Source organism: Neolamprologus multifasciatus, chromosome 23, assembly GCF_963576455.1.
Source record: "Neolamprologus multifasciatus chromosome 23, fNeoMul1.2, whole genome shotgun sequence".
Classification (NCBI taxonomy): Eukaryota; Metazoa; Chordata; class Actinopteri; order Cichliformes; family Cichlidae; genus Neolamprologus; species Neolamprologus multifasciatus.
Window position 1 is genome coordinate 41,785,882 of NC_140460.1, and position 22,461 is coordinate 41,808,342.

Below are 22,461 nucleotides of genomic sequence, written 5' to 3' on the forward strand. Positions count from 1 at the left end.
ATAAAAGCCACCATCCCTGAATCTGTTGCTGGCAACAATACTGCTCAGAAAGCAGCGGTGGATGACAGAAAAGCTAACAAGAATTAGTTCTGCAGAGCGTTATTAGCGCTTGTCACCGAGCTTAGAAGCGTCTGTGAGGCACCGGAAGAGACCTGGTTGTGTTGACATCACACGAGTTGGGAATATACAGTCTGGGATATAATCTGGGAGCTAACGGCTGCACTCTGAAACAAGACGAATGCTGCAGTTTCTTGAAGAGGGGGATTTTCGCTGGATGTCCCAATTGAGTCAATCTTATTTAAGTAGAACTGGAGTGATAAGGCCACCGCTGACTATGACAACAACATTAGCACAGATAGCTCTGCCAGAGTTGTTAACAAAATGCTGCAATAGGTCTGAATGAGCCAGTGAAGAAAGGCACAGCTTTCAACACCTGGTGTAAAGAAGATCACCGATCGTGGCTAAAAGACATTTGGTTGGTTGGTGGTGGTAGACGGGGAGGCCAGATCGTTCTAGTTTTATGTTTTGCTTGAGAGAACGGCCTCTGGAAGTAAGAGCTATATACAGACTAGGGCTGCACGATTAATCGTTAGAAAATCGCCATCTCGATTCATACTTATGTGCAATTTCATTTCCAAATGACAACGATTTAAAAAAAAAGAAAAAGAAAAAAAGACGACGACGATTGTACCGCATTTTGATCTGGGACGTAATCTGCATGAAAACAAGCGCTCACTCTTCCTGCTCAACAAATGACGAGGGCGGAGCCTTATACCACGTGATACAGAAGCTGGCTGCTAAAATTGGCAGGAAAAAACAACGGAGATCACGTCAGGGATGACGAGGAAGTGACAGGAGAAAATCCGTCCCGGTCAACCACCCAAACATCAATAACGGGAACTTTATACAGCGCTTCCCTAAACCCGTCGAACTCCCGCAGGCACAAAGAAATTACGGAGGCTATTACTTATCACCTGACCAAAGATATGGCTCCATCAACACTGTGCAAAACGAGGGATTTAGGAGAATGATCAACACCCTAGACAAACGCTACACAGTGCCGTCCCGCAACTATTTTTCTATTGTTGCACTACCTGCTCTATACACGCAGTGTCGAGCAACGGTGGAGACGCAATTTCAAGCAGTACAACATTTTGCGGCAAACACAAAACGTGAGACATTTGTTGTTTTTATGTTTATTTATTGTTTTTATGTTCAGTCTCAACTGTTACGAAGTTGATGTGCAGTTAACCCTTTAAGACCTACCATAGAACCAAGTCCACCAGAGCTTATATTATATGTTTACAGGCTGTGGAGCCATTTTTGGGAGCATTTCAAGTTGCTATACATCAATACAACCATTACAGCCTAGATTTTAATAATATGTCTGCATTAAGTGCATAGTAATTACATAAATTGCAAAAAAGTGCAATAAACTACAAAAAAATTGAAAATCATTTTTGTTTTTTTAACATATATTTCTAGTTAGAGAAATTTAAGAGGCTTATCCCTCAAAACTGTAAATACAAAAAAGTTGCACAAAATAGTTTCCCACCACAGGAAATTTATTTTGAGTTTCTTCATAGTTTTATTTTTGAAATACACCAATTTTTATACACTGCAGGACAAACGAAAATAAATATTATAATGCAAATTTGCAAAAAAGCAGCATATGCATCAAAATAAACTATTTCCAGCAGTGCAATATGAGTCCTAAGCATCCCAGAAACCACACAGAAAGTCAGAAAGTCAAAGATAACTTTTAAAAACACCAGTATAGGCTCATGAGGCCCTGATGGTAAAAAACTACATTTCCGCGAAAATGACGTCACTTCCGGTTTCGGGCAGGTCATGGCGGACATGCGATAGTTCGCGCTGACGTCTAATCCAATGTAGGAAGTGTTACGAACAGCTGATTGGATCGGCAAAGCGTGTTTCTGGAATATTATGTTTTTGTTGCTGCAAGTGCTTTTTATGCAGTTTTTGCAGCTATATGTGGAAGGAAACCGTGACCGAGGACAAGCTGATGGCATAAGATGTAAGTACAACTCCTCCGGTTTCATATGCAAAAAAAATTATTGCGCTAGCTCACGTGGTTGCAGAGCTACCGGGATTTAAAAATAGTTACGCAAAACAGAGCGTGCTGCTCTGACCGGCTTTAAAGGGTTAATAAGTGCAATAAATATTTATACTGGAAAAGAAAATCGTGAGAGAATCGTGATCTCAATTCTAAGCAAAAAAATCGTGATTCTCATTTTATACAAAATCGTGCAGCCCTACTACAGACAGCTAAGCCTGTTAAGCACAGATGGAACTAGGTTGGTTTCAAGGCTGGTGGTTGATCTGCTAAAACTAGAACACATGTGTAAGACTCGCACACACATAACACCTAAAATGCTGATAAGAATCTGCAGTCATAGTTTGCAAGACCTCATTTTTACCACAGTAACACCTGACTTGATGCTGACTCTTTAAAAATCCATTTCATCCATTGTGCTCATCCAACATCTGTAAACTGTAAAAGTGTCACGTCTGACTTTTTAAAGCAAGGAAACAACATTAACATCTCAGTCTGGCTTTCAGACTGCGTTAGCTGTGTGACAGTATATGTTGTTTGTTTGAATCATTAAGCCTTTCGTTAACAAGATGGATTCAGGATGTAGACAGATCCCAGAGTTTGGCAGACTAAAAGCTGGTCAGACAGGAAATCTGTAAGGTCACTGGCTTCATTTCTTTGGTAGCATAACTCCTTTGCTCTTTCACACACACAGTACAGCAGGTTTCCATAGAAACTGTGTGCACATTACGCAACCATAATGGACACTGCTCACGCTCATGTGATATTTAGCATCTGACACAAAGAGGAAGGTCTAAAGCCGATTTTTCCATCCTGGCCAAACTGGAAACTGAGCTGGAAACAGTGGTGAGAAGAACATCATGAAAGATGCTGCAGCACATAATGAAACTTTCTGCACAGAAAACTTCTCAGCAGTTTCCAGGAGAGTTTGTACTTGAACATGTATGTGTGTGTGTTTCAATTCTGGCTTCCTTTATCATGTAAACTCATGTGTTCATCTCCTTGTATTGATTGATTGATTATACTAATATATGACTCTTGTCTCACAAATATTCTCCAGTTAATTCGTTTCAATCTAAAGTTGTGCTTCTCATTTACGAAATGAAATCTTGAAAGCAAAAAAGTAGAGCAGCTCAGTGTAACTGACTTTAATAGAACGTATTGAGCTCATCTTCTGTTATAGATGGGAGGGTTATAATACAACACTCGCTTTAATAACTGTGTCCACGTGCCTTCGAATAAACAGCAAGAATGAGCAGCAAATATTGATCAGACTCAGGCTACGTCCACACGTACACGGGTGTTTTTGAAAACGCAGATTTTCTGTTTTCGTTTTAAAAAATAATCCCGTCCACACGTAAAGGCAGAAATGAAGGAAAACGCTGCTAGGAACATGCCAAAGCAGCAGGTGGCGCTATATTCCTAACCGTGCAGAAATGTTGGCCAATCAGAAGTCTAGAAGCCTCGGTGGGAAAAAGTAAACAAAGCTGGGGCATAGAAGCAGAACTGAGTCGTATGTGTGGAGGGACAGTAACTGTGTGTATATGTAAGCATTTAAACACTGCAGAGACAATTAACAGTAACAGTGTTGTAGAAATTCATTTCACCGAAACAACGTGGCGCACAGTGTGACGTCAAAAAAGGCGCACACCTTTGACGCTGTGTTTTCTGCGTTTTTCTCGTCCACACGTAAATGCAAAAACTGAGTTTTCAAAAATATCCACCCTGGCCGGAGTTTTTAGAAATCTCCGTTTTCAGTGACCGAAAACGCCGTTTACGTGTGGACGAAAGGTGCAAACGCATAGAAAAATCTGTGTTTTCAAAAATACCCGGGTACGTGTGGACGTAGCCTTTATGTGGAAGAGAAACTAAGTCCACGTGGAAGTGACTGTGTCACTGAGCCCATACTGTCTTCTTATTCTCATATCTGTGTGCTGAGTCTGGGTGCTTGTGTGATGGAGTAAATATTCCATCAGGGACGGAGGACGACTGATGCCTTCAGCAACCCTGCTGTCAGACTGCTGCTCGAGCTCTGAAACTAAAAATGAATGTTGTTGTAATAACTGATATTTCCTAAGGTCAGCCTTTGGAGAGAAATGTTTCTACTGAAGGCTGAGCCCACACTCGTTCACATTTTTTCACTCTACAGTTTTACCACAGTTGTCTAGTGTAGAGCAAAACCTACATGTGGTATAAACAGAAGTTTCCAGATTTTTTATTTTGAGATAACAAAATTCATCAGCTAGAATGATGCGATTTGCTTATTTGTCTAACCTTCCATCTTCTTCTAACACATTTACCTTTTACCAAGTAGGCCTGCAGAGCGAGAGCGAAGTGCTCTAATAGGGTGATATGGTACTACAAGGTCATTAAGATAAGATGGGGCCTGATTATTTAAGACCTTGTATGTGAGGAGCAGGATTTTGAATTCTGGATTTAACAGGAAGCCAAAACAGGAGAAATCTGCTCTCTCTTTCTAGTCCCTGTCAGGACTCTTGCTGCAGGATTTTGGATTAGCTGAAGGCTTTTCAGTGAGTTTTTAGGACTTCCTGATAATAATGAATTACAGTCGTCCAGCCTGGAAGTAATAAATGCATGAACTAGTTTTTCAGCGTCACTCTGAGACAGGATATTTCTAATTTTAGAGATGTTGCATCTTACATATGTGTTTAATATGTGCGTTGAAGGACATATCCTGGTCAAAAATGACTCCAAGGTTCCTCACAGTGTTACTGGAGGCCAAGGTAATGCCATCCAGAGTAAGAATCTGCTTAGATACCATATTTCTAAGCTTTTCAGCGCCGAGTACAATAACCTCAGTTTGATCTGAATTAAGAAGCAGAAAGTTAGTGGCCATCCAGGTCTTTATGTCTTTAAGACATTCCTGCAGTTTAACTAATTGGTGTGTGTTATCTGGCTTCATGGACAGATAGAGCTGGGTGTCATCTGCATAGCAGTGAAAATGTATGCTATGTCTTCTGATGATGCTGCCTAGGGGAAGCATGTATAATGTAAACAGAATTGGTCCTAGCACTGAACCCTGTGGAACTCCATAATTAACCTCAGTGTGTGAAGAGGACTCTCCATTTACATGCACAAATTGGAGTCTATTAGATAGATATGATACAAACCACTGCAGTGCAATACCTGTAATACCTACAGCATGTTCTAATCGCTCTAATAGAATATTATGGTCAACAGTATCGAATGCTGCACTAAGGTCAAGAAGGACAAGCACAGAGATGAGTCCACTGTCAGAGGCCATAAGAAGATCATTTGTAACCTTCAATAAAGCTGTTTCTGTGCTGTGATGAACTCTGAAACCTGACTGAAACTCTTCAAATAAACCATTCCTCTGCAGATGATCTGTTAGCTGTTTGACAACTACTCTTTCAAGGATTTTTGATATGAAAGGAAGGTTGGAGATTGGCCTATAATTAGCTAAGACTGCTGGGTCTAGAGATGCTTTTTGAGTAAAGGTTTAACTGCAGCCAGCTTGAAGGCCTGTGGTACATAGCTGATTATTAGAGATAGGTTGATCATATTTAAGATTGAAGAATTAATTAATGGCAGGACTTCTTTGAGCAGTTTTGTAGGAATGGGGTCTAAAAGACACGTTGAGGATTATTCTGGATGCTTCTATCAGTAGTATCAATAACCCAACTATGGTATTCTAGTTTTTCTTTAAAGTTAAATAAAACTGCACTCAAAGATAATAGAACAACAACAGAACAAGTCAGTAATATTTTGGCCAATAGTCACACTTTTTACTGCAGATCTCTTTGTAGACACACTCGCTCTGGATGCTCTCATATTCAGGCTATGCACACCATAGAAATCAATATTACCAAGATGCACCTTTCAGGGGGATTCTTAACCAACCAAAACGTTCAAGCTAATAAAAAAAGAATCAGTTTCATTAACAACAAAAGGAAAAACTACATTTTTAAATGTTCTTGATTACTGTGAACATTCGGCTTTCATTGCTACAGAAACGAGTCTGTTTTCTGATTAAAACTAGAATAAAAAAGTGTTGAGCGAGCTTTTATTTCCCATGTGTCTCTGAGCCAAACAAGTGTAGAACATAAAGCCCGACATTTCACTACCAACCTGCAGTCCCACAGGTATAGGATGAAGAGAGCAGAAGTCCTAAAGGTAGAGATAAGAGCATGGGAATGTAGAAGGAAACGCACTCGTGCACAGACATGGAGCTTAATTAGCTTTACTCCAACTTTTAAAAAGAGTTTTCGTGCTTCTTCACGATTTTGAGTCACTGCATTTTTCTCTTTAATAACACAGAACAATGACCCTTTCATCTCAACATATCTCCTCTGCCACTCTTCTTCTCCTTACCTCTTGTAATCGCTGGATGTGTTCTCTGCAGGTCTCCAAGTCACTGTCACCAGGAACCACGATCAGTCCCAGAGGAATGGCTGCAGATACAGAGGAACAGCACAATTATCCACCAGCACTTTGATATCTACTTATACACTCTGCAGTCCTCAGGACCCTGACAGTCTAATTCTGCTCATGTAGCGCGCGACTCAATGCTGGGATCGCACTTAAATGTTACCAAGTATACATGTGAGCTGCAGTACTGTGGTTCCTATGGGCCAAACTGGGAACTACAAACTGTAAGTAAACACCTTCATTCAGCACATGCAGCAGCAGAAGACGTTTTCTTTAAAATGAGTCCGTAAAATGACAACATATTGGACAACTGCACATCAGATGGTTTTCATCCAGGGCCAGAATTTAGTATCTAGTGCCAAATTGATAATGGCACCAGTAACTTTTATTTTAATAAATAAGCCTGACCAAGCTGGCTTCCCATCAGTAAGCCGATGTGGATGCTGAAAGAAAAAACCTGCCCCATGAGGCAGCCCAGGCCAGCAGCCTGCACCAGCACAACACTGCTGGCTGAACATCACACAGCTCATTGTGCTGGAAAAGCTGTCAGACTGCGTGAAGAGACCCACACACACACACACACACACACACACACTACGGTTGCTTCACTAACAGCAGCCCAGTGAAAGCTTGACAGGTTCAAGAAAAGTGTGGCTTGTTTACTTTTTTGCTAATTGACTTCTCTCACAATATTTCGTGAAAGCAGGCGCGGACAGCGCTCTATTAGCCAGACACACCTTCAAACAGTCACCACAGCGCTGCTTTCAAAGGCAGCTGCTGCACTGACCTTTCCGAGTAACAGACAAGGCAAAAACATGTAGAACCAGTAAAACAGGCAGATTGTTTTCCAGGGAAACTGTGAAGCTTCAGACACAAAGAAGAACGCCTTCGTTCTCAGACTGCAGTGTTTACCTGCAGTTAGCCATAATCCCAACACTTCAAAAGATCCCTGCTAGTGTTTGGAAGTGTTAGTGCGACTTACAACAGTACTTCTGCACTGTTTACGTTTCTATTCTCTTTCTATTGTGCTGTTTTCAGTGGTTTCGATTCAGCAGCTTGCACATTCGCAATTTCTATTCTCTTTTATTCCTATTGACTGTAAACGCAGTCACAGCTTACAGATAATAAGCTACAACTAAATACAACTAAAAGTGAGCTGCTGTTTTGGTAGTAACAATAAATGTAATGAAACCGTATAGTTATTAAACATCCTTCAACCTTTATGAAAGCGTCTCTATGCTTGGCGTGCACGCAGAGCCACAGGAGTGGCATTGAGATGATACACCGAGCCTCTGGCTACCAAATGTTTTTCTCTTTTTTTAATCGTCTCCCTGAGTGTGACACATACGAGCTGAGAGCAGTGATGGACTTACGTAATGAAAACTTCTGCGAGCGAGAACAGAGAACGAGGCATAAAATATGATGCTAATTATCTGAAACCCAAACATGCTGGAAATATATTGAAAACAAAGCGATGAGGTAATGCCACCATGAATTCTTAATAAGCAATGAAAAATATTAATATTCATATTTCTACTTTGGGCAAAGACCTGCAATCATATGTTGTCTTTGCAAATGAAACATAAAATTTACCATTATTACCAGTTTACAGTGTTATGAAACTGCTGTTTGTAACAACAAAGGTAACAGCACCACCATGTGGTCTGACACAGCACTGCATGTGCACAGCTGCACAGCCCACTGACTGTAATTGTCTCTAATGAGGAAGATCATAGAGCCGTCCCTTTCCTGAAACATCGGAGATGTGCGCTGTCCTCTGCTGTGCAGCATGAAATGAAATGAGGAGGTCTGACGCGAGCACAGCGATGGCGAACGACTGAGATGGCGTCTGGGTAGATGGCTGAAAATGAGCATGTTGACCTTCACGCCTCTTCTCCACCTTTCAATCACCGAGCAGTTTTTATTTCCTCGTCAGCCTGAAGATGCTGCTGTCATTCAGCTACGCTACATAACCGAGTTTACTGAATCTCCAAGCCAACTTTACATATTTTAAACAGTTGGTGTGTGGCAGGTTCATCACTACGTACTCCTGTCCCTACTTCTTTGAGCTGATGTTATCAAATTCAGTGACTTGCATCCCAGCCAGCAGGAAATTCAGCCAAACTCCAGGTGTTTGAGTGTTGTGTTGGCCAATCAGCAACACTTTACTTGATAAGTGACAATACAGCCACGAGACCAGAACCCATACATGAGGTCCAGCAGTACTCTTGGTACAGTGTCCTCAGCTGAGTCCCTGGATGTTCACTGAGACGGTGAAAATATTTGTTTGGCTACAGCTGCAGAAAGCATATGTTAGGCTGGGCTGTCCCGCATGTTAGACTGAAGGGATCCTCAGTTATCTGGCAGCTTCACAACAGTGCATGCATGTGTGTGTGGATCAACCCAAACTGAGTAACTTCATCATGTTATAAACTTCCAGTGAGGAAGCCACAGCACATTCTTGCTAAGTACAGGTCACATGGACAATGATAAAAACATATATTTGTGACATCATGAGTGAAGCGTGGATATGAAGACAGAAGCAGAATGCGTTCACAGCGGTGCGTCAGCAATAGGCCTGCTCAATTAGTTGAATTTTAATCTCGATTACGATCTGGGCTTTCCACGATCATTAAAAATGACCAAGCCGATTATTAGCCCCTCCCTCGTGCTTTACTCTCGCGCTGCTCCGTGTGGCAAATCGAGCGCACCTCTCTGCATTTTGAACACGTGTCACAACAATTAAGAGCAGCGGTCTCCAACCTTTTTTGCGCCACGGACCGGTTTATGCCCGACAATATTTTCACGGACCGGCCTTTAAGGTGTCGCGGATAAATACAACAAATAAAACTAGTACTGGTACCGAAAAAAAGAAGATTTATTCATAACACACGTGAAAAGACCCAGGAAAACCGAGTAAACGATAAAAACGATAACAAAATAACGCTGAAAACCGATAAAAACCCTGAAAACGATACATTTCACACCTGAGCCTCAACTCTCGCGGCCCGGTACCAAACGACTCACGGACCGGTACCGGTCCGAGGCCCGGGGGTTGGGGACCGCTGATTAAGAGGACCGAGGGAAGCTCGGAAAGCTCAGCAGCAGTTATTTGGAGAGGAGAGTGACTGCTGTTGGTTGAAAAGAGGTAAAAAAAACTTGAGTGGTGTGGAAACATTATGGGTCAGAGTCAGACGTGGATCAAGTAGACACAGTGTGTAAACTTTGCTACAGTGTCGTAGCTGCACCACAGAGCAACACTGCAAAGTTCACTAAACATAGATGTTTACATTTTTCATTTATTTCTTATATTGCAAACATTTGCACTGTTATCAGTATTTGCACTATTTATATTATTTTTTAAAGTCATTATTCAACACATTGTTATTGTTAAATAAATATCGTCAAATAATCGAGATCTCAATTTCAGTGAAAATAATCATGATTATCATTTTTGCCATAATCGAGCAGCCCTAAATGCAATGTGACTGAGCGGACACGCAGATGTTAGTAAGGGTTTCTGTCCTTACATGCTTGCCGTAGTTTGTCCTTGTCGTAGTGCAGAGCCTCGTAGTCACTCATGCTGATCCGGCTGACTCTGATCCTCAGCCTCTCCGGGACCGGCTGCTGACTGAGACACAAACACGGCCCAGAGACTTTTAGCAAATGCTCAGTGAAACCCGCACGTGTCATATGACGCACGCTGCTCGCAGGGTTGGATTTGGCTGCTGCTGCAGCGAGTGACTGAAAAGAACGTACTCGTTGAGGTGTGGTATAGAGGTTCGTCGTTTGGTTTTCTGAACCATATTGGCCTGGTTTCTGAGGCTGATATGGATGACTGATGGAGCAAGTCTGCAAGGTTCACCGTCCACCTAAAAGCAACACAAAAGCAATAGCCTCAATCAAAAATGCAATCAGCTAAGCAGCCCCAAACTCACAGATTGATACATAAATGTACTTAGACATCAGCAGAAGACTGAGGTGTTACTTGAGAGCCAGTCAGTGGGAACGATGGGTACAAGTGTGTAAACAGGAAGCAGGTCCAGTGACAGTGCTGGATGTTACCTCAGCCCAAAGGTGTACATTCAATATTAAAAAGCACATGGCTACAGAACGAGGCTCATGTGCACCATTTACCTGCACCGGGAGAGGTTTAGTAGTGGTGAGGATCACTTCTCTGCACTGGTTCAACCTCTCACCATGACCTCCAACCTGAAGAGTAGCCTACACACACACACACACACACACACACACACTTAGAACAACACAGTGCTTTTACACAACACTCCAACTTATGGTGGAAGTTTCAAATCGCTAAGTCCAATTAAAGCTCCTATTAAAGAGCTCTGCAGCTGTACAACATAATAATAATAATTATGTAATAATTAAGACAGATCCTTGCTTCTATCAGAAAATGTAAACAGAAAAAACTAAATGTAGACCTGTCCCATCTAAGTGAAACTCAACCAGGAGGCTGAAACATCTGCAGCCCACAACAAATATTACCAGCTGCTTAACTAGTGAGTTTAAATTGGCCATAGAGCTGAAGTCAAGCATGAATAGCAGCGTCTGATAATAAAATAACCTGACGTTGATGTATGAGGTCAGGAGAATGTGCTTCGAGCTGATTGGACGGCAAAAGTATAAATGACCACATGTTACAACCAAGGATGAGGAAGAGCATCTCTGAATGCACAACACACTGAACCTCGAAGCAGCCGGGCTACAGTAGCAGAACACACCTTTGCCCCTCTATCAACCAGGAACAGGAAGTTGAGTGCACAGTTTGCAAAGGCTCACACTGCACAGCCAGACTGGAAGACGATGCCTGGCGTGATGTTGATGACACAGTTTGGTGTAAAGAACAAAGAGCACAGTTCCTTCCTGCCTGGTACAAACCGTTCAAGCTGCTGCTGGTACATATCCCCTGCCACAGCCTGCCAGAGTATTGTTGCTGACCACGGGGTCCTCAAACATGAAGGTGGGTTCACTGTACTCATCAGCCCCACAGCACCTTTGTGATGTACTGAATGGGGTTTGGGATCAAGAACAGGCAGCTGACAGATCTGCAGCAGCTATGTGATGCTATCATGTGAATATGATGATGTTTCCGTCTTTTTGCTGTATCTATGCAGTAGTAGCAAGGTGTACCTAATAATCTGTCATAATTCTGTAATTATGACAGATTGTTTTCAAGGTTCTGGAAACACTGTCTAAATAAGAACATGTTCTCAATCAAAAACAAGACAAAGGCTCTCAGGTAGGAGCTGGTCATCCTCCTTTGTAACCATGGTTACCAGGACGAAGAGAGAACGCCATACCAGTGAAGTCATCGTGAATCCGATGACTTCGATGTATCCGTCGTCATGGCGTTGAGGTTCAAAGTCATGATGCTCACTGGGGTTACCCCATGGTGTGGTGCCTGCACAATACCTGGGAACACAACAAGTACGATCACAAACACAGAAACACCTGCTTCAACATGAGTGTCCAACAATCTTTATTTGTTTGAATGAAACACTTTCCACCACAACCTCAGTTCTCTTATGATATTTACAGCTGCTCTGCTTCTCTTTATTCTCAATAGGAAATGTGCCTTTGGACCAACGTGACATTAATGTAACAACACATGACAAACACAACATACTTTTGTAACCAAAGCTCTCCTGATAGGGCTGACTCAGGATCTAGTACCCTTTACATTTGTTAATGCTGCACACCCGGCAGCCTGACTGACATGTTTGTCTTTGTGTTACTAGTCACAGCTTACATAGATGGTAATGTGTACAAATAGCAGTTTTCTGTCAGTACACTGACTGACCTGGGGATGTTGAGGAAGACCAGGCACTGTAGCTTCAAGTCCTGAACCTTTGCTGTTAAATCTGTCCCATCACACTGGAGAGGGAGACAAAGAGAGGAAGAGAGATACAGATGGACGTAAACTCATCACTTTGGCATCATCGTGGAAAAAGTAGCCTTCTGCCATTAAAAAGTCCTAAAATGCCAAAGAGAAGCACAAAGACTAACTGCCTCACTCAGCTGGTCCTTACTCAAACTTCCCCACATAGCAAAATTGGCATGGCCTGGATCCGGGCCACACAATGTGCTTACACATGGCCCACATACTGCAAAGAATGACGGCCCTTTAGTGGCCCAGATCAGGTTTGCCAGAGGTGGCCCACACATAGGCCAGCACAAGGCCACTTGCAGACACACTGGTGGTCCTGTGCTGGCCCATGTGTGGGCCACCTCTGGCAAACCTGATCTGGGCCACCAAAGGGCCGTCATTCTTTGCAGTATGTGAGCCATCTGTAGGTGGTGTGCAGCCACGGGCCAGTTGCAGACACACTGCTGGCCCATGTGTGGGCCACCTCTGGCAAACCTGATCTGGGCCACCAAAGGGCCGTCATTCTTTGCAGTATGTGAGCCATCTGTAGGTGGTGTGCAGCCACGGGCCAGTTGCAGACACACTGCTGGCCCATGTGTGGGCCACCTCTGGCAAACCTGATCTGGGCCACCAAAGGGCCGTCATTCTTTGCAGTATGTGAGCCATCTGTCGGTGGTGTGCAGCCACGGGCCAGTTGCAGACACACTGCTGGCCCAGATGTCAGCCTAATCTGTGCCTTAATCAAGCCATGTAATAACAACATGCGCCAGAACATGCAAAACAGTGCAAACGTAACATGACGAAACTCTGTTCAGACAGTGAATGGACTGATTCTAATATAGAGCTTTTCTAGTCTCCCGATTACTCAAAGTGCTCTATACAACATGCCACACTCACCCAATCACACACCTCCTCTTATCTGAGTGCTTCCTAACTACATTCATACACATTCACACTCTCGACATGCAGACTGGAGGAGCCAGGGATCAAACCACTAACCTTCTAATCAGTAGGTGACCCGCTCTACCTCCTGAGCTACAGCCACCCACTGGCAAAGATGAGCAAACTCTCACTAGGTTTTGGATAAAGTGTACACTCACAAACCAGTCAACCCTGCATTTGAAATGTTGGCTACCATAGCAGTATAGTATTACAACATGGCATTTGGGTCTTCTAACTAAAATAGGAAAATAGGAAGATAAATAGTGCATCATTGCCAGACCTGACATACACTCTGCCATGACACCAGTCAGTCAGAAGATCCAGTCCAGACCTGCTTGCTATGTGGGCCAGAGTTAATGATACCTGCTGGAGTGTCCATAAACCTTTGACTGGGTGTGTGCACACACTGCAGTTACCAGTACTCTCTTGCTTGGGCCATATTCTACTGTATCTGAATACGGTGTATAAGATCTGAATCGGACAGACAGAGGTTTGGCTGACAGCTACTCACCACCACTTTGATGTGCTTTGACAGGTCTTTGGAGCTTCCCATCAGGAAATCTGAGAATGCCGTCTGTGTGAGACAAGCAGGAGTGCATCATGAAATCAAAGCAGGCCCTTATTCTTTGCTTATTGGTTGCACCAGTCACACAGACATGATTGACTGATTGGAACAGCATTTGAAAAACGAGCAGTGGTCCTTTAAGTTGGATCATTGTTAAAGACACATGCTTCCAACATGATTTTAAACTTGAGGGTAAACTCACCCCAGCGTAGAACATCTTATTCCTGAAACGACTGTTAAACTTCTCTGGGTTGGCCTCTGAAACAGTCACAGACAGTAAATGAAGCACATGCTCCTCATCCAGAGCCACCAAACAAGCCACGTCAGAATGTGAATCTTTGTGTCACAGTGGTGTTTGTACCTCTCGACTCGTGAAATTCAAGAGTCACGTGGGCATCAAATCCAAGGCTGAAGTAATTGTTGAAAACATCCAGAGGAAGCTGAGACCATGCAGACACACACACTGGTTAGCTGAGGTCACATTGGTGAATCCATTGCTTGAGAGTGTGAGTGTGTGTGTCCATGTGCGTGCGTGTATGTGTGTGTGTGTGTGTGTGTAGTGTAAGGAGCTTGGAAAGAAAGCATCTGGAGTTCTTTACATTTCTTGAAGATGTTTCACTTCTCATCTGAGAAGCTACTTCAGTTCCAAAACCAAATGGTAGAGAGTCCCAGGTATGTGTGTGTCCATGTGCATGTGCGTGCGTGTGTATGCACTGACCTTATCAGTTTGCTGTTCATCTGGCTCAGCCCCTGCACTGTGGTTTGGTTCAACCAGGAGGTTCCACCTGTCTAGCTGGACAGCTGTTCCCTCCTCCACATGAGACAGGATCTTAGACAGAGGTTCATCCGTGTAGCCCTGAATGCATTCATGCACGCACAAATATACAGATATGTGACACATTTAAGGAAAGTTCTGAGGGTTCACCTTCATCATAGCATGCTTTCCAGCGTGCAAACAGCCGCAGAGCACAAAATTAAAATACATTAAAATAAATAAAAAGCTATGGCCCCTCCTGTGGCTGATTATGTACCTATGTTTAAGACACCACCACAAACCAAAAATAAATTTGGGGAGAATGTTGTTCCATCCATCCAGCACTTTGCAGACACTTGTAGAATTCATGCCAAGTCGAAGGCTCACTAAAACATTTTGCTTTTTTACTTCATTCTTTACTTTTAAAAAACAGTCACTTCTAAAATCAAACGCTACAGGAGGTGAAACTCAGAGTTAATCCAAACCTATAAACAGACTGAAGGTAAATCTAAACGTAAAAACATGGCAGACACACAAGAGTTAGAAGACATGATTAATGTTGATACAAAGAGTTTGATTTCCAGCAGCCAGCGACTGGAGTCTGGATTTATTCATGTTAGATGTGTGTGTGTTTCTTAGTTTGTACCCACCCCTCCCCAGTTAAGGGTCCTAGCAAGGTCATTTCCTGTCCCAAGTGGTAACACAGCAACCGGAGGCTGGGGGGTTAATGCCAGTTCATCAAGACACGATAGGATCCAACCCACCTGGTTCAATGCACACACACACACACACACACACACACACACACACACACACACACACACACAGAGACACACAAAATGACTTTAACATCACAACCGCATTAATGCGGCAAATCTCCGTTAGCGAGTTAACGCAGTCTGCCCTGTGCGTGGGGCTGTACAGCGCTAAGACGTTAACGAGCTAACCGCGCTAACGGTTGTTTAGCTGCTTGTTTAGCCGCTTGTTTAGCTTGTCAACACGAGGGGGGAGACAAAGAGCGATTCAAAAGACCACTATGAGTAGAACATTGAGGAAACAGTTCACACTGCACGGGATAGGGTTACCGGGGCCCCACCCTGGAGCCAGGCCTGGGGAGGATCCTTGAGGCAAGCGTCTGGTGGTCGGGCCTTAGTCCATGGGGCAGGTGCAGCTCGACAAAGGACATGGGCCCATCCTCCTGTAGGCCCACTACCACATGAGGCACTCTTGGAGTCGGGTGCATTGTGTGTCGGGTGGCAGCCGGGAGCAGGCCCTGGCAGACCGATCCCTGACTACCAAAACTAGTGACTGGGACATGAAATGTCACTTCCCTGGTGGGGAAGGTATAGTCGGGCTCACCTCAATGCACAGCTTGCGCTCTGGAACCAGTCTCCTGGAGAGGGGCTGGACTCTGTCTTAGTCTGGAGTTGCCCCTGGTGAAAGGCAGCGGGATGGGGTGGGTATCCTAGTATCCCCTTGGCTTGCTGCCTCTATGTTGGGGTTTCTCCCGGTGGACGAGAGAGTTTCCTCCCTGCGCCTACGGGTCGGGGAATGGGTCCTGACTCTGGTCTGCACTTATGAGCCAAACAACGGTTCAGAAACCTTCAGAAACCTTCAGAAACCAGAGACCTCAGAAGCCTTCTTGGAATCCCTGGGTGGAGTGCTTGAGGGTGCTCCACCTGGAGACTCTGTTGTCCTACGCGGAGACTTCAACACTCATGTAGGCAATGACAGTGAGACCTGGAGGAGCGTGATTGGGAGGAACACGAGCGCTGTTTTGTTATTGGACTTCAGTACAAACCACAGTTTGTCCATAACGAACTCCATGTTCGAACATAAGGACGTCCAAAAGTGCACGTGGCACCAAGACACCGTAGGCCGCAGGTCGATGATTGATTTTAGAATCGTATCACCAGACCTGGGGCACATCTTCTGGCCAGTCGGGTGAAGAGAGGGGCAGAGCTGTCAACTGATCACCACCTGGTGGTGAGTTGGATCAGGTGGCGGGGGAGGATACTGGACAGACCTGGTGTAGCAGAGGCCCTGGACCTCAAGATCTTCAACTCACACCTCCGGCAGAGCTTCAATAAGTCTGAATGCGCCATGTTCAGCACCTCCATTGCCCAAGCTGCTGCACTGAGCTGCAGACACAAGGCAGTTGGTGCATAGTACGGGTGGAGTACTGATGACTACGACTGAGAACATCATTGGGCGGTAGAAGGAATACTTCGAGGACCTCCTTAATCCCACTGGCACATTTTCTGAGGAGGAAGCAGAATCTGAGGACGAGAGGGAGAACTCGTTTATCTCTGGGGGTGATGTCACTGAGGCAGTGAAACCTCTCCTTGGTGGCAGGGAGCGTGTGGTGGATGAGGTTCGCCCTGAGTTCCTGAAGGCTCTGGATCTTGTAGGGCTGTCCTGGTTGACACGCCTCTACAATGTTGCATGGAGGTCAGGGGCAGTACCTCTAGATTGGCAGACTGGGGTGGTTGTTCCAACTATAGGGGGAATCACACTCCTCAGCCACCCTGGGAATGTCTATGCCAGGGTGCTGGAAAGTAGAGTCACTCCGTTAGTTGAATCTCGGATACAGGAGGAACAAGGTAATGTTCCTGGTCATGGAATACTGGACCAAGGATACTTGAGGGTGCATGGGAGTTTGCCCAAGCAGTCTACATGTGCTTTGAGGACGAGAAGGCATTTGACCGTGTCCCTCGGGCCATTCAATCCTTATACAACCGTTGCAGCTCGGCAATAAGCTGGACTTGTTTCCGGTGGGTGATGTCCTCCGCCAGAGCCACCCTCTGTTCTGCATCTCTAGGTGTAGCCAAGTGGTGCAAGGCTTTCACTTTCGGCTTTTCGCAGATGATGTGGTTCTGTTGCCCTCATCAGGCGAATGGAGCAGTTCGCAGCAGAGTGAAGTGGTGGGAATTTGATTTCAGTTTAAATATGCTCCATGTTACACTTTCACTTTGCTTTTACTAAGAGAGTTTATAGGATATGAATTACATATTTATTGTTTGATTAGTCCTGTTGGATTATAAATAAAGATACTGGTCATAAACTGACTGTTCTGTACTACCTGTCTAAACCAATCAAATGGAAGCTAATTAGTGGCTTTGAATATTTTAACTCCTTAGTACAAAAAGTAAGGTTTCCTTGAAGCAGTGCTCAGATGACACTCGTGCATTTATTCTGCCAGTCAGAGGTTCATTCAACGAAATCAACCTGCAGCTAGTGTAGCCTGCAGGGACAGCCCTCTAAAGCGCTCTGCAGAAAGTTGATCACTAGAGATTTTGCAAAACAAAAAGCACAAGTCTCCAGTCAGCAAAGGTCTGAGACTTTGTGATGTCAGAGGAAGAACAGCATCTCTAAAGCAGATCTCATGAGGGGAAGCCGAGCCGAAAGTTTGAAACTGGAAACCTATCCATCCATCTATCCTTCCTAGTCTAAATAATATGCAAATTAAATACACATTATAATTCATTTGATTTGTAGTTTTACACCCTGATTGAAAGCAAGAATGGTATAAGCAGGGCTCTGTACTACTATTACAGTTCTGTTTTATCCAAGCATGAGCTCAGACAAGAAGCAAACGTGCACATTTAAAAAGCTTGGTCCCCAGATCCTGGGAGTGAAAAACACTCTTGTAGCTAATGATCAGCAATTTACCAAACTTTTCTTATATCTGAGACTATTTTCAAATAGAGGTAAGAGAAATCATTCCACCTAGTAAATAATACATATTCCCAGGCAGCAGCTGAATGCAAATGCACATGACTTTTGCAAAGTGAACATATTAATGGTACATGTCTGTGTGCATGTGGTCATTCTTACAGTGCCGTCTCCTCCACAGGCCAGTATCCTCAGGTTATGGACTTTACGATACAGCTCCAAACTACAAGACAAAGGTCGATGGTTAATTCAGTTCATTCTAACACAGCAGATCAGCAAATATACAGTGCTGTGAAAAAGTGTCCGATTTCCTGTTTTTTTTGGTATGTTTGTCACACTTAAATGTTTCAGATCATCAAACAAATTCAAATATTAGACAAGGACAACACAAGTATCATCTTTGTAGAATTGTTGTAATTCAACCTCATTTGAGGGTTTTTGAGGATGAACAGCCTTTAAGATCGGATTCATGTCGGGACTTTGACTCGGCCACTCCAAAGTCTTCATTTTGTTTTTCTTAAGCCACTCAGAGGTGGACTTGCTGGTGTGTTTTCGATCATTATCCTGCTGCAGAACAGAAGCGTCTTCAGCTCGAGGTCACAAACAGGACATTCTCCTTCAGAAAGCTTCAGTAGAACTGATGCTTCCATTTACTGCAGCCAGTCTCCAGGTCCTGCCCCAGACCTTCACACAACCACCACCAGCCAATTTACTGTTGGTATGATGTTCCTTTTTCTGAAATGCTGTGCTATTTTTACACAAGATGTGATGAGGCACACCGAAAAAATTAAACTTCTGTCTCTTCAGTCCACAGAACACTTTTCAAACTGGGGGTCATCAAGATGTTTTTTTGGCAACACTGAGACGAGCCTTTATGTTCCTTTTTGCTCAGCAGTGGGTTTCATCTCAGAACTCTTGCAGGCCAGTTTTGCCCTGCGTCTGTCTTATGGTGGAGTCATGAACACTGACCTTAACTGAGGAAAGTGAGGCCTGCAGTTCTTTGGATGTTGTTCTCTTGGATAAATCATTACTGTGCTCTTGGGGTAATTTTGGCCAGCTGGCCACTTCTGGGAAGGTTCGCCGCTGTTCCTTGTCTTTGCCTTCTGTGGATAATGGCTCATTCTGGTCTTGGTCTACTTCCCTTTGTCAGGCTGGTCATAGTTAAGTGACTTCTTGACTAAGAACAGGTGGTGGCAGTAATCAGGCCTGGGTTTAAGCTTCACCACAGTAAACCACATATACCGCAGTTAATTTATGTTATACGAGGGTGGGGTGGAATTCTTTCCCTTTAATAATAAACAATAATAAACACCTTCATTTAGTAACTGTATTTAGTGTTTACTCATGTTATCGTCTGTTTATCTAATATTTAACTTTGTTTGATGATCTGAAACATTAAGGGTGACTAACCTTGAGCAACAAATAGGAAATCAGGAAGGTGGAAAACATTATTTCACACAACTGTACATATACATGTATATGTACATGTATATGTGTGTGTGTATGTACATGTGCATGTATATGTGTGTGTGTATGTACATGTGCATGTATATGTGTGTGTATGTATGTGTGTACGTATGTACATGTGCATGTATGTGTGTACGTATATGTGCATGTATATGTGTATGTGTGTGTGTGTATGTATATGTGCATGTATGTGTGTACGTACATGTGCATGTATGTGTGTACGTATATGTGCATGTATGTGTGTATGTGTGTGTGTGTATGTATATGTGTATGTGTGTGTGTACGTACATGTGCATGTATGTGTGTATGTGTGTGTGTGTGTGTGTATGTATATGTGTATGTGTGTATGTATATGTGTATGTGTGTGTGTGTACGTATATGTGCATGTATGTGTGTACGTATATGTGCATGTATGTGTGTATGTGTGTGTGTGTACGTATATGTGCATGTATGTGTGTATGTGTGTGTGTGTATGTAAATGTGTATGTGTGTGTGTGTACGTATATGTGCATGTATGTGTGTATGTGTGTGTGTGTACGTATATGTGCATGTATGTGTGTATGTGTGTGTGTGTATGTAAATGTGTATGTGTGTGTGTACGTATATGTGCATGTATGTGTGTATGTGTGTGTGTGTATGTAAATGTGTATGTGTGTGTGTGTACGTATATGTGCATGTATGTGTGTATGTGTGTGTGTGTATGTAAATGTGTATGTGTGTGTGTGTATGTATATGTGCATGTATGTGTGTACGTACATGTGCATGTATGTGTGTACGTACATGTGCATGTATGTGTGTACGTATATGTGCATGTATATGTGTATGTGTGTGTGTGTGTGTGTGTGTACATGTGCATGTGTGTGTGTGTACATGTGCATGTGTGTGTGTATGTACATGTGCATGTATGTGTATGTACATGTGCATGTGTATGTGCATGTATATGTTTATGTGCACGTGTATGTGTGTGAGACACTAACCCCTCCTTTGGTCCTCCTTGGCTCAGGTCAAACACCTGTCTGGGGTTCAGATACCACATGAAGGACTGCAAAATCTTCGTGCCCTGACCAACAGAGAAGCAGTCAGTCAGACACACTTCATCACAGTTTGTGTTCCTGTGAGTCCACAGATATGTTCATGTTTGTTTCATTGTGGCCTCAAACATCAACAGTGACATGATTGATCACTAATGTTCTCTCTTTGGTAATGAGTTAGTTAACTACACCAAGTTATAGTTTATATTTTAGTTATTTTCCCAGTTTTTGTCCTGTGGTTTATTGCTTTTTATTTAAAATTTAAAACTTTCTGTTGCCAAAAACACCAGATCTAAATCATTTTGGACAAAAAGAGGACTACTACGAGGTCACTGACTGTATGCCTGCACTGGGGTGTATCTGTTTCCAAATCTGAGTACCTGGTTTCCTCCACTCTTGGGATTGACAAACACAAGCAGGGGTTTCATAAGCGGTGATGGGATGGGTCGGATTATGAATGGCTTCCACTGCCGCCCGTCCTGTCAGAGAAAAAACAGGATCAGCACAGCAGCTGTTGCTCACTGCAGTATTTAAAAAATAGAATTAAGGACCGAAAACTAAAAGATGTTTTAGCTTCTCATTAGAAGACATCTGAAGGTTTCCTGTTCCAAACAAAAAGCAAGTCATGTCCTAAAAAACAGGCTTTATCTCACACACAGAATATTAACCAGTCATCATCAAAGAAACAATATTTACTGTGACTGTAGAACAGTTCAGACTCCTCATAAACGTCCTGTTACACATGAAGCCCTGCTTTGACTTTTATGAGACTTTAATAAAGTGAGTGCATCTTACGCACACTCACATCAACATTTTACTAAAACAAAAAACTCAAATAAAAATAGAAGAAAACAGAACTAGAGTTAGAAAACAGACTGATTGTGGGATTACAATCAATTACAATCATCTATAGCGATTCGTAAAACCATCCATCCATTCGTCCTCTTATCATTTTCAGGGTCGCGGGGGGGCTGGAGCCTCTCCCAGCTGTGGCTGTGAAGGTTCTCAGTCTCCAGGTCATCGTAGTTTGAAAGAGGAGTGAAAGAAGCATCTACGTCCACTGTGAACGACCATCTTTGAACAGAGGGCGGGGCTTACCACACCAACTGTCTGCTATGATACAGCTTTGAGATCCTTCACATCCTGGGCCACTTGACCTCTGGAGATCACATGATAGGGTGGGGCCAGGTTTCACAATGTGCCACCTGGCTGATTGTGACCTACACCCGTTTTCACACCTTGACACGTGATTAGGTAGAGGATCAATAGGGGGTCCAGGACCCTCTTGGGGACACTCATAGGGCTTAAATCTGGGACTCTCCACCAATTGTCTCTGAGAACTGAGAAGTTTCTTCAGTTCTAAGAAACGTCTTCAAGAAACTCGAACGTCCAGACGCTTTTCTTTCCAAGCTCCTCAGACTACGATGGCCTGGATGACTGAGGTCCTTCACAGACGCTGGCTGTGTCTGTCCCAGCTGGGATAGGCTCCACCCTTTATTAGCTGTCTTAGGGGGAGGGGCAGGGTGCACCCTGGACAGGTCGCCAGTCTGTCGCAGAGCTAACACGTAGAGACAAACAACAACTCACACTCACATTCACACCAGTGGGCAATTTAGAATGACCAATTAACCCTTTAAGACCTACCATAGAACC

At 43.6% G+C, this 22,461-nt stretch overlaps 1 protein-coding gene across 9 annotated transcripts in view; it reads right to left on the minus strand.

Moving 5' to 3' along the window:
- LOC146492399 (diacylglycerol kinase zeta-like) overlaps positions 1 to 22,461 on the minus strand; it is a 102,476-nt gene that overhangs the window by 34,744 nt on the left and 45,271 nt on the right. For 7 of the 9 annotated variants that reach the window (XM_085150992.1, XM_085150991.1, XM_085150986.1 and 4 more), the window contains 15 exons: positions 21,189 to 21,287; positions 20,755 to 20,837; positions 18,473 to 18,533; positions 15,286 to 15,399; positions 14,600 to 14,737; positions 14,243 to 14,321; positions 14,084 to 14,139; positions 13,828 to 13,890; positions 12,309 to 12,382; positions 11,809 to 11,920; positions 10,625 to 10,711; positions 10,247 to 10,359; positions 10,018 to 10,118; positions 6,431 to 6,510; positions 6,188 to 6,226 (listed from right to left, as the gene is read on the minus strand). In XM_085150992.1, coding sequence (XP_085007118.1) covers positions 6,188 to 6,226; positions 6,431 to 6,510; positions 10,018 to 10,118; positions 10,247 to 10,359; positions 10,625 to 10,711; positions 11,809 to 11,920; positions 12,309 to 12,382; positions 13,828 to 13,890; positions 14,084 to 14,139; positions 14,243 to 14,321; positions 14,600 to 14,737; positions 15,286 to 15,399; positions 18,473 to 18,533; positions 20,755 to 20,837; positions 21,189 to 21,287 — 1,299 coding nt within the window. The remainder of the gene's footprint in view (positions 1 to 6,187; positions 6,227 to 6,430; positions 6,511 to 10,017; positions 10,119 to 10,246; positions 10,360 to 10,624; positions 10,712 to 11,808; positions 11,921 to 12,308; positions 12,383 to 13,827; positions 13,891 to 14,083; positions 14,140 to 14,242; positions 14,322 to 14,599; positions 14,738 to 15,285; positions 15,400 to 18,472; positions 18,534 to 20,754; positions 20,838 to 21,188; positions 21,288 to 22,461) is intronic. The other 2 variants (XM_085150989.1, XM_085150985.1) reach the window with 1 other exon arrangement.